Source organism: Thermobia domestica, chromosome 5 (assembly GCF_964235325.1).
Source record: "Thermobia domestica chromosome 5, izTheDome1.hap1.1, whole genome shotgun sequence".
Lineage (NCBI taxonomy): Eukaryota > Metazoa > Arthropoda > Insecta > Zygentoma > Lepismatidae > Thermobia > Thermobia domestica.
The window spans coordinates 237999947-238013909 of NC_137458.1; the positions used below are offsets into that span (position 1 = coordinate 237999947).

At 35.9% G+C, this 13963-nt stretch overlaps 2 protein-coding genes across 3 annotated transcripts in view; both read left to right on the forward strand.

The window, feature by feature from the left end:
* The window catches only part of TyrRS (Tyrosyl-tRNA synthetase), a 70211-nt gene that overhangs the window by 37548 nt on the left and 18700 nt on the right, over positions 1-13963 (forward strand). For both annotated transcript variants that reach the window (XM_081759815.1, XM_081759816.1), the window contains 2 exons: positions 1031-1171; positions 4724-4909. In XM_081759815.1, coding sequence (XP_081615941.1) covers positions 1031-1171; positions 4724-4909 — 327 coding nt within the window. The remainder of the gene's footprint in view (positions 1-1030; positions 1172-4723; positions 4910-13963) is intronic.
* On the forward strand, positions 4916-12523 carry LOC145686474 (uncharacterized). The gene is made up of 3 exons (XM_081759818.1): positions 4916-5141; positions 7553-7812; positions 9961-12523. Exons 2-3 carry the CDS (start codon positions 7636-7638, stop codon positions 11359-11361), a joined length of 1578 nt encoding a protein of 525 aa, XP_081615944.1. The 5' UTR covers positions 4916-5141; positions 7553-7635; the 3' UTR covers positions 11362-12523.

Sequence of the window (13963 nt, forward strand, 5' to 3'; positions counted from 1 at the left end):
TCTAACCGTTTCCGAGATACACCAAAGGTGTGCGGAGTTTGCAACACTGCATAATAATTCCCTCGCCCTCCAAACTACAGGAACGAGTAATGAAAATGATACGCCCAACAAAATGTAAGAACTACACGGGTCTAATCGTCAAATCAATTATGCAGTGTTGCCAACCCCGCACACCTTTGGTGTATCTCGAAAACGGTTAGAGATATCGCTTTCGAACAAACGCTATTAGGATTTCTGAATCTTACATAGACTTTCTATGGTGTTTCCAGCATTATGTCATATGGGCACTTTTCCTCCTATAGCAACGGCAAAATTTTCAATTTTTTCCCCTTTACTGTGGCAACCCTGTTACTCATTGGATGCTGTGCGTTCTTTGGTTTACTCTTTCGGTTACTCGTTTTCATTCCGTAGTATTATTTTTCTTGCCTTTTTGCTAGTTTTGCTCTACGGACACTTTAATTTCTTGATCTTTGAAGCTTTATAACTTCCTTATTTGGAACACTGACAGGTGCGGTTTCGCTTGTTGGTATTCACATTCTGTACTAATTCTTTTGATGGCATAAACTTCTATATGTTCCATTTAAAAAAATACAACTTTGTACTGAGCTGGCAACACTGTTGACCTGGTAACATTGTGTGGTACCTCACAAGACGTCCCCCTTCCACAAGTATATGCATCCACCACACTCTTGCTAATATCTCTTCTGGTTTCCGATTTATTCAGGGCTGTCCAACATTACTGAACCACCCTGTATATATATATAAACAAAAAAACGAAACTTTAGGGTGAGAGGGCAGATCAGGATATTATATCTGAAGGAACTGTTTCGTTAGGTCTAAAATTGATCGGATGACTAGATTGCAGTAGTTTCTGTCTTTTATAATCACATTTTCGCTTAATTTGAAATTTTGGATCTCGGGGTGGGGATTCTTATAAGATTTTTAATGAATACGTTAATAGAAATGATTATATTAACCGTCATAGTATTAGTAATCAATATTCACTTATATCTTTCATTTTTCCCTACAGGTTTACAGGCTTTAGACGAAGAGTATCTGCATGTGGATGCTCAATTTGGTGGTGTAGATCAACGAAAAATCTTCACTTTTTCCGAAAAGTATTTACCTCAATTAGGTTATCAAAAAAGAATTCATCTTATGAATCCCATGGGTAAGGCTTATTTCTAATTGTGTAATATGTTCAGCTTGAATATATCCATTGTAACTGGTTATAATAAATTATGTTGAAGCAGATCATTAACCCGTAAGTACTATGCGGAGTCTGTCAGACTCCACGTTTGCCATAACTTCCTGTTCTACCGCCTCTCCAAATTGTCGCTTCCTCTACCTTCTTAGTTATATTAAGTGTATATGCGAAAATTAACAACGTGTCGGTAGTTTTTCCTCAATATATTGTTCGGAGTCTGACAGACTCCGCGTAGTAGTTATGTGACAAAAAACATGCGTAGTACTTAAGGGTTAACTTTATAACAGGCATGTTCGGCCGCTTCACTTGTCGAACTGAAATGATACAGATTGAATGTAAAATATGCCGAGAGCGAAAAAGTTGCGAACACGGAAATATCCATCATTAAAAGAAGAAAAAAATGTCTAATACGGCAGAAAAAGCATCCTTTCGAAGTTACAAGTTGTTGGAAACGACGGAAGATGAACTTTAATAAAGCAAAGATACGTAGCTCGAAATTGGTAGTAGGTCTTACCTAAAGCAAAGATACGTAGCTTGAAATTGGTAGTAGGTCTTACCGTGTCGGGTTAAAGAACTACTTAAGCACTATAGTATGCCACCTATTTAAATATTCATGCTTCAGAATCTGACCACTGCACAACGAACTTTAAAAACGAAGTTAAGGTATAGTGAGATACTTGTAAATACTAATTATGTGTAAGTACTATTCGTGTATATTTTTCGAATACATGACCTTTAAAACATACTTTATTCCGTTGTTACTGTTCACAGATGAGTAATATGAGTTACTGTTTTCATGTAATAGCAAATATTTTCAGGCGTTTTGCAACTACATGAGACATTTTATCTTTATGCAAAAGTTTTTGATAATATTTGAATTCACATTTATTACTTTAAAACATAATATTCTTGTGTTTTTAATGGCCACGTTTATTAACTTGTTCTTGTTTTAAGAGTAAAAACTACACGTGATATTTGAGTTTTACAGTCATTCCTGTGTAGAAATACAAATGAAGATAAATTTTTAATTCTGACTATAATCTAAGCAATTGCGAGAAGGTACATATGGGTAAAACTGAAATGTGATTGTTGAATTTGCAGAGAATTGATATCTGGTCTTATTTAACGGCAAGTACCACTTAGATACTAGTGAATACTTCTATGTGAAATGTGACAGTGAAAGAAAATGATAGAACATACAGTATTATTTTGCGCTTACGCACCAGTAGATTCAAAGGAACGCTTAAATGATAGAAAAATTAGAAAGAAATCGGCCAGAGCCTATGTATTTGCTTGTAGTGTAGGTCCAGTGCGAGATTTTCATGTTAAGCAGAGGAAATTACATGTTTTGAAAATAAAATAGCGAAAGATGCAATCCTTTAATAATTCTAAATAAGCAGGTTATTAAAATGTTTCCCTTGAGTGAACGCATGAATTTTGTTTATGGTATCGAACGTGTTGACCCGGAATTCGTGATGGCCAATATATCAGCCATGTTCAGGCTTGTTGAGCGACTAATCCAACGTCGAAGTAGATTTTCATCCAGGTAATATCTGACTTCAAGGTACCAGTGTATAACGTTTACTCCATAGGATGATAATAGGGGCCGCGGTGGCTCAGTGGTAGAGCGTTCACCTTTTGGTGCTTGGGGTCCCGGGTTCGATCCCAGCCCCCGCCAAGTGAACTTTGTGGTGGACAAACACCGTGTGCGTGGATTTCCTCGGGGTTCTCCCGTTTCCTCCCACTTTCTTCATTCCACCATTTCATTCATTACTCACTATCACCGTCTCCTTTAGCCTAACCGGCATAACCGTGGGACGTAAAACTCAAAGATTTCATTTCTATAGGATGATAATCCAAAGAGAGCAAACATTACCTTAGATAGTCGTAGATAGAATATTTTGCCCGAGTGTTGACGATGAAATAAATTATTACAAGTAATAGCTCCTTTCAACGTCAACTACACATAAGCAAAGATTCCAAATACAATCTTAAATATGCTTTCACACCGAAGATTCAGCATAATAATTTTCGAAAGATAATAAACATCACAAACAGTAAGTAAGAATTATTTCCAGTACTATGCACATAAATTGATTATCATGAGGCTTGAGGATATGATAAATCACATCAATAACACAATCACAATCAATAACGCACAAATGGACTTAAAATTTTAATAATTAACCATACTTACATCTCCTGCTATTAGGTATTGGGTATTACACTAAAATTTTATATCGATGCTTTATATATAATAATATATGTTGATACAATTGTTAAATTACATTATTGTGAGATTATGTTCTGCAGCAGGGTTCTTGAGCTGTTATATTCTCCTTGTCTCCGCGCCAATTAGTGCTGCCTACCGCCAATTCTCTTTAGTTCTCGCTGTTCGCGTGAGTTTCTCGTGCTGGATGACGTAAGAGCAGACAGAGCTGTGATTGCCTGGAGAAGCATAGATAATATAATAAGCCTATAGATATAATCTTAATGATGACTGTTACATGAATACTATAATGAAGAGAGAAACAAACCAATATACAAACGAGTTTAAATGTACAAACGAGTTTATGACAAGTGTAGTGGACCGCAATCAGGGACAAACAAATTACTGTTGGTCTTCTTGTAGTTGAAATAGTAGCCACCTACGTAACATCTCTGGGTAGATTAATTTGCGCTTTTTTTTTTTTTTTTTTTTTTTATTCATGGAAAAAGAATGGTCTCTGCACCTTTTTACGAGATATTGCATAGAAGCATTCACTTTAGGCGAAGGCCTCACATTTTTCACTACAGTTCCCGCTAATGTAGAAAGTTGATTTGTCACCGAAAATTACCCGGTCAGAGAAGTCATAACCTTCTTCATTTCGTGCAGAAAGTATGACGGACAAATGTAATTTTCATCAAGGTTTTCGGTAACTGTAACCAGTAAGGGAATAATCCTCAACACAATCTGTTCTAGAACTTATAATTTTAAACTTGTTCGTCTGGTAGATTTTCTTGGGCTGTGCGTGTATGTCTCATGTACACGAATTACTGTTTCGTCCAATACATGAGACCACAGGTGGTCTTCCAGAAATTTTCTCATGTTCAGTCAACCAGTTTCCTCAAATTTCTTTGCTCCAATCATAGATGGCATTCCATATGGGTGGTTGTTTACCATACAGTGTTCTAAAAGAGCGTTGTAAATAAAGCCTTTTTTACCTTGTTAGGGCCAATATTATTTAACTGGCGTCAAGGTGCTCACGTGATGCTGATGTCACGAAAACAAACGAGAAGTGGATGTCTTTAAGACTTTTCCTATAGAAGTGCTAAATGCATACTTATGATATAAAAACATTTAATCCGTCTATTTCTTTTAGGTTGATCGTATAATATGCAAAAAGTAAGAGAAGAGTTTCACCATTTTTTAAATGCAATTAAAGAAAATATCAATTTTTAGTTTGTTTTTGAGCTCTATGCAGCTTAATCTTTAACACTTTTATATTAAGTTTGAGTATTTTTTAATGTTTTTAGTTCCAGGGCTTGCAGGTGGAAAGATGTCATCGTCAGAAGAAGATAGCAAAATTGATCTATTAGATAATCCCGCAGCAGTAAAGAAGAAATTGAAAAAGGCTTTTTGTGAACCTGGCAACATTGAAGACAATGGAGTACTTGCTTTCGTCAAACATGTTCTGTTTCCTTTGTTTAAACCTGGAGAAGGTTAGTGCTCTGCTGGGTGATACAGAAAGAATATCTCAAACCCTTTATCTTTGGGAAAATTTTATAGTTCATTGAAGTCTTTTCTTCTTCAGTGTTTAAAAAGTAAACTAGTCAGTTGAAGATGAGCGATAAAAAACGAAGTAAAATATACAATATTAGTGTGAGATTGAAAGCCGGAAATAATGTAAATTCTTGACGAAACAGGAATATTTGACGGCAGATATTACAAAAGGTAAATTATTTAAAGTATCGTTGGTTCATATATTTGTATAGTCATGAAAAAAAAAAAAGTTGAAACATAATCATGTATCTTCCTTTAAATGTTTTCTACTAGCACATGTAAGTAACATATTGATACGTACATTACATTGCCATTAATGACCGTACACCATGAAGAAGTTACTCATCTTTCTCTGATAATGAGTTAGTATGCTTTGCATCCGCCATTCCCCGTGGTAACAACCTCGACTCTTATAAGAGGGCTTTCCGCAAAGTTGCGGTAGACTTCGGCAGGTATTTGCTCCATTTTTTTCTGCAAAATTGAAAATAAAGCGGTTGTGATATTCTGTCGTTGTGGTCAGGACTTTGAGCCGACCAATCGAGTACTTGCACCTGTATCTTCTCAAACCACGGTGTAATGGCGTGAATTACATGGTTGCTGGTATTGGCATGCTGAAACAGTTTTGAAAGCGTAGGTAGCATAGAGTTGTCTAGGTTTGTTTGATAGGCATTGGCATTCATTGTTCCAAGATCAACACGAGGGATTCCAGTCAAACCATGAAAAACAGTCCAATATCACGATTCCTACGTTGCCAAATTTCATAGTATGAACAATGCACTCCGGTAAGCAGCACTCACCTGACATGCGCCTTTTTCACACGCTCCGTCGGATTGCTACGTATAGCGTAATTCATCACTCCATATTGATGTTCTTTCACTGTCTTACTGTCCAATCGCGCCATGTTTTGCACCACTGTAATCGATTTACTCGTTCACTCGTGATCCTTGGCGCGAGGAATAGTATATAAACTGGCATTATTCCCAGATGCCGACCGGAAGCTAATAGCTACAGTGTCCGATTTTTCCCAGTATACTTTCACTACTCATTTGAAACTTCCGTAACTTTCTTGGTCGAGATTTTTTTTTTTTTTTTTTGTTATCACTTTCGTTTTTGTTCTACCTCTACGGTACACCCTTGTAGCATGCGAGATCTGGAATTTGCCGAAACTTTCACATATTGAATGATGGATTCGGTGGCTCCAGTGATCATGTCTGTTTCATCTGCACTTAACTTTTGCCGTCCGCTCATTTCGATTGCAAGCGCTTGTATGATGTTCTCTCGAGTGACGTCTGAACGAATCTACTTGTCTGTTTTTTTTTTTTTTTTGGGGGGGGGGGGGGTGTGTCCGATCATTAAAGGCAATGCAATGTAACTTTATAACCAAGGTTGTAACGGTCCATCGTTACCGATTATCTTTTTAGTTTTAACTTCCTATATATTTTAAGTAGATACTTCACTGAATGATGTCATCTCTTTTTATTTCTATCTGTTGTCTTAATAATGTTAAAATTACATTTTGAAAGAAAGAAGGCGCAAGTTTTTACAAGATTAACAGTTGTTTATTTTTATGTATTTTACATTTCAACGTAAATAATTATTCTTGTTAAGAGCAAAGTTAGTTTTCACGCAATTTCTTTAAATTTAGTATTGTGTTCTGTAGAAATGTACAGGATGTATCATAAGTTCGGGGTCAAAGGCCAACTCTGTTACGAGTAAAGATACGAAAAATGAAAAGAGAAGAAAGATGTTTGAACACGTAGTTTTCAGTCTATATGGTGGAATTCTTGCAGTCGCACCAGCCGTTTGGACTCCTCACTGCTAAGGTGCCCTATGTTAAATGAAAGAGCAACATTGCCAGTTCAGCAGACTGTTCCCGTAAGCTGTGATTATACACACACACACACACACACAAAAAAAAAAAAAAAAAAAAAAAAAAAAAGATTTGAAGTGTTCTAAGTTTCCTCACACAATTGTTTGTCACATTTTGTTTGTCATTTTTTGTACATTTGTACATTTTGTTTGTCATTTTTTCTTGCCCTTACATTCCATTAGAGCAGCCTGCTGAAGTGGAAACATTGTTCTAACATGAGGCGCCTTATCAGTGTGGAGCGAAAATTGCTGGTGCGATTGAAAAAATTCCACTATCTAGATTGAAAACTACCTATTTCCAACAACTTTCCTCTCAGCTTTTTTGTCCTATGGCCCTGGATTTTTGATACACATTGGATATAAAACAGTGTCTAGCTGAAGTATTACTAAGTTCAGTCTCCCAACTTCCCTCCAAATAAGCGTGTACTACGAAACAGGTTACAAAGGATCAGGTTAGAAAAAAGAAAGAAAAAAAAAAGTTTATTGCCGAGTGTTGTAATTTCTTTGAAATCTTTCCAAGTATGCTGTTTGCCGTAACGGAAGTCGTTGATGAGTAAAACCAGTAAATAGAAAATCATGTAGGCTTAGCGAGTGAAATGAATTCAAGGGCTCGGGGCAACAAGTGGACAAGCCACACTTTTGTGAAAATCGTTTTATTTGTTTAAATGGTGTATTGTAAGTATATCTACATTTTTAAAAATATATTTTGTCAGATTTCGACACGATGGCAGCACTATCGTGACAGTCACGTTCTTGCCCAAAAGGTTTTTATCTCTTTTTTGATAAAAACAATGACATGCCACAGAGAAAGATGGCGTCCTGCAGCTGGGATGATGCTGCGAGCAGAAGAAAATTGTTCAATTATGATGATTTGGAGAGCAAAAGTAGTGCAGATTTGAGCGTGTTTCATAATATAACAGATCAAGACTCAGATTACGAACCGTCCGCAGACAATGCATCAACATCGAGCCAGGTAATTAAATCATATTATAAATTGTGGCATGTCATAGTATTATATCGAAACTTTTTGTGTTTTATTTTGCTTGTGGCTTATATTATAAAGTTGCTATGATAGCTACAGAGATCGACGACGTGTTCATTTTCTTTTAAGTTTACTGGGCTAGTGAATCATTTGGTTAAGAAAAGTGGAATGTCTGAAGTAAGGAAAAAAATTCTACTCATAACTCCTTGTACTACTAAATACTCGCATTAAACAATTAAAAAATGCAAATAACATGGCAAAGTTTTTCCTTACTCTAGGCACTCCTCTTTAATCAGGAAGTGGTACTAGTGTTCTGGGTCCTAATCACTCAAGATGACGTTCGCCTGCTGCATGATATGAATGAAACCTTATTTAAAGCCTTGAATACAGCCCCCACTTTGCCATTTATTTGGAACCAGAATTGTCACAAGTCGGAACATGTTTATCGTGTCACTATGATTCTTGGTAAGTGATTCTTGTAAATGCAACAGAGTAAATTCCAATTTTTTCGCATCAGAAGTAGGGGAAAGAAGCCAGAACATAAAATGTGTATATGCCTAATTAGTATATTATACAAAGATAAGGATTATGTGCTTAGCAGGCTTGATCCAAAAATAAGAGATTCCATATTCGACAAAATGAACGAGAACAATATATTGACTCTAGCTCCCCAACTATAGTTACTAGTATCCCTTATTCTACCGGTAAATTTAGGATCAAAAGACTAGAAAGTTCGTATACGTTTCGGCATGGAGCTAAATTAATAATATTGAAATTCATGGTGTTCCAGAGGGAGCAAAGAAAAAAACACTGAATTATTTCTTCGTGAAGAAAATCGTAATTATGATGTCATGTCTTTCAGTGTTGCCTGCACACCAAATTCATACGCATGGGCGTAAAACAAAGGTTTTTAAGACAGTTAAACACTATCAAACTTTTCATCCAATTTTCTTGCATATAACCACTTTCCTAATATTACCAGACATCTTCACCAGTAGATAAAACGTATACCGTATGCTCTTAAGCGGTTTGTTTAAAAATTAAGTCGAAATTGCCACCATGTTACGTTACTGTTTAACACGCCTGTAACAGTATCGAAGGCATGACAGTGCTATGTACAAACGAATATAACTTGCTAGGAGAGTCCTCTAGAAACATTACATATTCCTCTAACTTACCTGGTGGGACCATAAACACGACTAAAAACTGTATACATGAAAATTTAATGTAAAGTTTAATCGTATCTAACGCTCGTTACTATGCTGAATGCGTTTAATTTGCTTGTAATGGGGTTAGTAATTAACTCTTATTGCAGTGCAATTATATTAGTTGTTTCTTTTTGTCCTTAGTAATTTTCAAATATTTTCGATGTTGACATACAAAGTATCGTAGATAATAGTCGTATTCACTGTAGATTCCTACAAACAAATCATTTCTTCTGGTAACAAGAGAAATATAGAGTAAAAAAATCTCTGAAGGTAGTACAAATTAGAAGACTGATAATATATACGTATACCTACTACTATAGCTAACTATACTATTGTTAAAGTAAATATACATAATTATGTTAAAATTATAATTTGCGTAGTTCTTGCTATTATGAAAAGAATAGATGAATATCGAGCTTTGCAAAAGAATTGAATTCCGATTCATTGTTGAATCGTTGAAATCCCTGCAGCTACTTAAAACTCTCCGTTGTATTCTTAGTTACCGGCGAGCGAATTAAGTTGTGACAATGTTTCAAATAAGATTTTCTAAGTGAAGACTACATGGAAGGTAGGTGGAATACCTCTGTTTGGTCGAAATTGACTTATTGAAACCAATGTGTACGCCTTGAGGAGTACAATGCAATACACTAAGGAAGAAACTGTTTTATCATATCTAAAACTGCTTGTGGAAAAAAAAAATATCTTCACAATGGAGGAAGGCGGACTTATTTTTGACTCGATTTTCTCAGAACAAAAGAAACTTAACATTTCGTCTTTCTTCTATGCAGTCTTCAAATGAAGCCAGTGTTTTCACCTGCAAATTTTGCTCAACGTGTGCTCGTATATTTGAATAAACTTTTATATTAGCTATATTTTGTGAAAAGATTTTAAAGTATTGTTGCAATATATTATGTTCTGTATTTCGTTTCAGGATGAACCTGCGCCTATTGATGATATGCAACGTACTGCACGACAAGCAGAAATAACTCTCCAAAAGGTGTCTCGTAAGCGATGGAGAAAACGAAGCCCTTCGTCACATGCGAAAACCAAGAGGAAGAGGAGGAAGAATGAAGGGCGTGAATACTTCAGCGAACATTCAAAGAAAAGGGTCTCTAGCCGAGTTCTTGGTCCCCCATGTTCTTGCAAAAAAATGTGCAGATCTAAACTGTTAGGTAAAGAGGTAGACATTTTTAATGGATTTTGGGATCTTGGTTCCTATGACATACAAAATGCTTACTTATTTGGTTGCATTAAAGTAAACCCTAAGAAGAGATCATATCCTAAAAAAACTAAAAAACATATTTCTTCACGGAAATTTACAGCCGAATACACAGTTAAAGTAAGTGGTGAGGAAATCAAAATTTGCAAAAGTGAGTTTTTGAGTGTTCATGGATTGCATAATTCAAAAGGAAGAATAAATTCTATTGTTTCTCAAGTTGCAAGTGGAGTTACAACACCCAAAGCGGATAGCAGAGGCAAGGATAAGAACAGGCCAAACAGAATAGACGAAAATCGACTTCAGTCTGTTAGGGATCACATAAACAGCATACCAAAGTACCAGAGCCATTACAGCAGATCGGATAATCAGGAAAAATTGTTTTTTGACTGTGATTTATCAATTTCCCGGTTGTACGAAGATTTTTACTTACCATGGTGCGCTGAAAAGGGCATTCACAATCCAGTCAGTCAAGATGCATATCGTAGAATTTTTTGCACCGAATATAATATTAGTTTTAAATTGCCTAAGTCAGATACTTACAAAGTATGTGATATGTCGAAGGTCAAAATTGCTGCTTTAAGATCAGAAGGCAAAGAAGATGAAGTAAAAACTATCGAAAATGATCTGAAGTTGCACCAGAGGCGAGCTGAAGCCATGCAGGGCATTCTAAAAAGGGAAACTCTGAGCAAAGATAATAAGAAACTCGTGATTAGCATGAACTTGCAGCAGGCCTTACCAGTCCCAAAACTCACTACCAGTATTGCCTTTTACTGTCGGAAACTTTGGCTATTCAATTTCAATATTCATGATTGTACGAACGGGAAAGGTTACATTTTCGTGTGGAGCGAAGAAACGGGTCGCAGAGGCTGTAATGAAATGTGCAGTGCTCTCATAAAATTTATAGCCACGAAGCCCGAAGTGGAGGAGCTTGTTGTTTTCAGTGATAATTGTCCAGGCAAGAATAAGAACTGGACTATGATGGCTCTTTGGTTCCATCTTATTAGGGAGAGACGCTTCAAGCAAATAACTCATTACTTTCTAATATCAGGACACACCATTCTACCATCTGATAGAGATTTTTTTGTTATTGAGAATTTTCAGCGGAAACATTAGCAAATTTATAATCCTAGTATGTGGATGGACATAATTTCCAAAGCTAATAAAAAGAATCCTTTTCACGTAACTCGAATGACTCAACAGGACATATTAAATGTTGAAGCATTATTAAAAAATGTAACGAAGACAAAGAGAACGAAGTGTGGACGCCCAGTTGATTTCTCAGCAGCAGTTGCATTCAAATTTAATGTTGATTATACTTGCAGCTTTTTCATCAAGCATGCAGTTAACGAAGAGTACAAAGAGGTGCAATTCCTTAGAGTTGGTCGACCACTTTCAATTTCACTGGATAAACTGAAACCAAAAAAAAAAAAAAAAAAAAAAAAAAAATGCGCCACTAAGGATAAATAAGAAGAAACTTGAAGATGTAACAAGTCTCTTACCATTCATTCCTCCCATCTACAGCACCTACTTCCAAACACTTGTGCCAAATGATGATGATGATGAGAGCAATGTGGAACTTATTTAGTATCTATACGGCAGGCAAAATTGAGTTTGTCTCTAATGTTATACAAACATGAAAAATGTAAATTTAACTATAAATGTAACAAGAAAAAAATATTATGTAATAGTTTGTTTTGAATGTATATAGTTACTTCAATGCTTGGGGCTTGTGTAAGCCCGCTCCCCCCAGTTGTTTGTCACCGGAACTGGAAGAGTTACTACTACTACTACTACTACTTATATCGAGAACAAAACCCAAAAAACCCCTGCGGGGCTTCTAACCCGTTCCTCCTACTACTACTACTATTGCTACTAACTACCACTACTACTACTGCTACTACTACTACTACCGCTACTACTACGACTACTACTACTTATACTAAAGCTTCCTACTACAAGATTTATATCTTAAATATTTATAACATGCGATTCCGATTCATTATGAACTAATATAAATCGTTAGAATCACTATGATTAGTTAAAAATCACTGGGGGGAGCGGGCTATACTCAATCCATGTTTGGTTTTAGTGTTACAAAACTGCCCAAATAAATATTTTTCGTCCAGAAAAAAAATGGTTTTGAAAATTTATTTCATGAAGCATGTCATAGTCTTGTCCCAAAACTTTCATTTCATGTGTTATCTCTAAGCAAGAAAGTGACAAGCCACAAAAGTTAACATTTTCTGCCCCAAAATAGCGATTTTTACAAAAATTTATTGGTAAATCAGACTTTAACTTGCAGTAACGTATTCATGATATATTGATGCCTGAAGGAACAAGTAGCGGCACATATAGAATCAATAACAAGAATTATGGAATTTTTTAAAACTTAAAAATCACTGTACTGTAAAATTTGTATATTGTGGCTTGTCCACTTGTTGCCCCAAGCCCTTGAATTATAGTATTATAACGAAAAGTTTTGCTGGGACCAGTCACATTTGGATACATGTACTATGGTGAATGGTTATAATTTGCCACGGCCACTCTAATATACAAAAGTAAATATAATGAAACCCTACAAAGTAACTGAGTGTTGTGTGGCTGATGTTACGGTGGAAAGACTGAATATAGAATGCCACTGTTCATAGCGTTCTCTGCTTTTCTTGTTATTATTAACCCATCTATTGGAGTATACCTGTCGTTAAGCTGTATTCATACTGACCTATGAAAGTTCTATTTTAAAATAATCATATACCTACCTGTAGATGCTTTGGATCACAGCAAGATATGGTTGTACATTTATTCCATCCACAGGAAAACTGAAGTACCTCAAGTGATCTTACTTTTTCAACTAGAGGTAGTTTTCACTCCTTACCGCAAAAGGGGACGATGGGTCCTAAACAAAGGAGACAACCGATTCTAGTAGTACAGACAGAAAGAAACGAAGAGGGTAAACGCAGAAGTCAAAGCAAGTCGTTGGAAAGGATTAACAGACATGAAACGCATATTTCTGTAATACAGGAAGGAACCTTTTGTTCAGAAGATAATGGAAATTAAGCCAGGGAAACGGAGGGGAAACGGAGAAAGAATAATTAAGTATTTTGCTCAGATGATATAAACAAAAATTGAATGGCGATTTATTGTTGATATCGGAGCCTTAGTTACTGTAGTTAAGAGCCCACTTGAGTTATTAGTTACAATTGCGTACTAGGCACTTAGAAAATGGGTTGGATATTTATGTATGTTAATAGTGGCATTTGAAGGCATATTTTTCCTCTATATGTAGTATATGTACCAAGTAGTGGTTATAAAGAGAGCTGTGACAACGGAAGTTATTCTAGTTTGGCTTATTATTTCAGTGTTGAATGGCTAAGATTGACCTAAGTCTGGGATGTTATCCTATTGAACAATATGGGAAGTACTGATTCACGGTACCCAATTCCATCCAAACAAAGAATAGAACCACGTCGATCACTGTAGTTGTCGACGTAGAGACAAGTTACATAATTTACAGTGTCGAGAACACGAAACATGGACCGCTGATGTTTGTGAGAGATTGATACGGTCGAATGAGTCCTATTTCTCCTTGTTTATTTCGTAATTCGTATTTCTAGATTTCTTCGTTCTAATATGTGTATCCTTGAGAAAGCTTTTTAGAGATCCTGAGTGTTGTTTCTCACCTTGTCAACTGCGGAATTATTATTTTTGCCTTTTT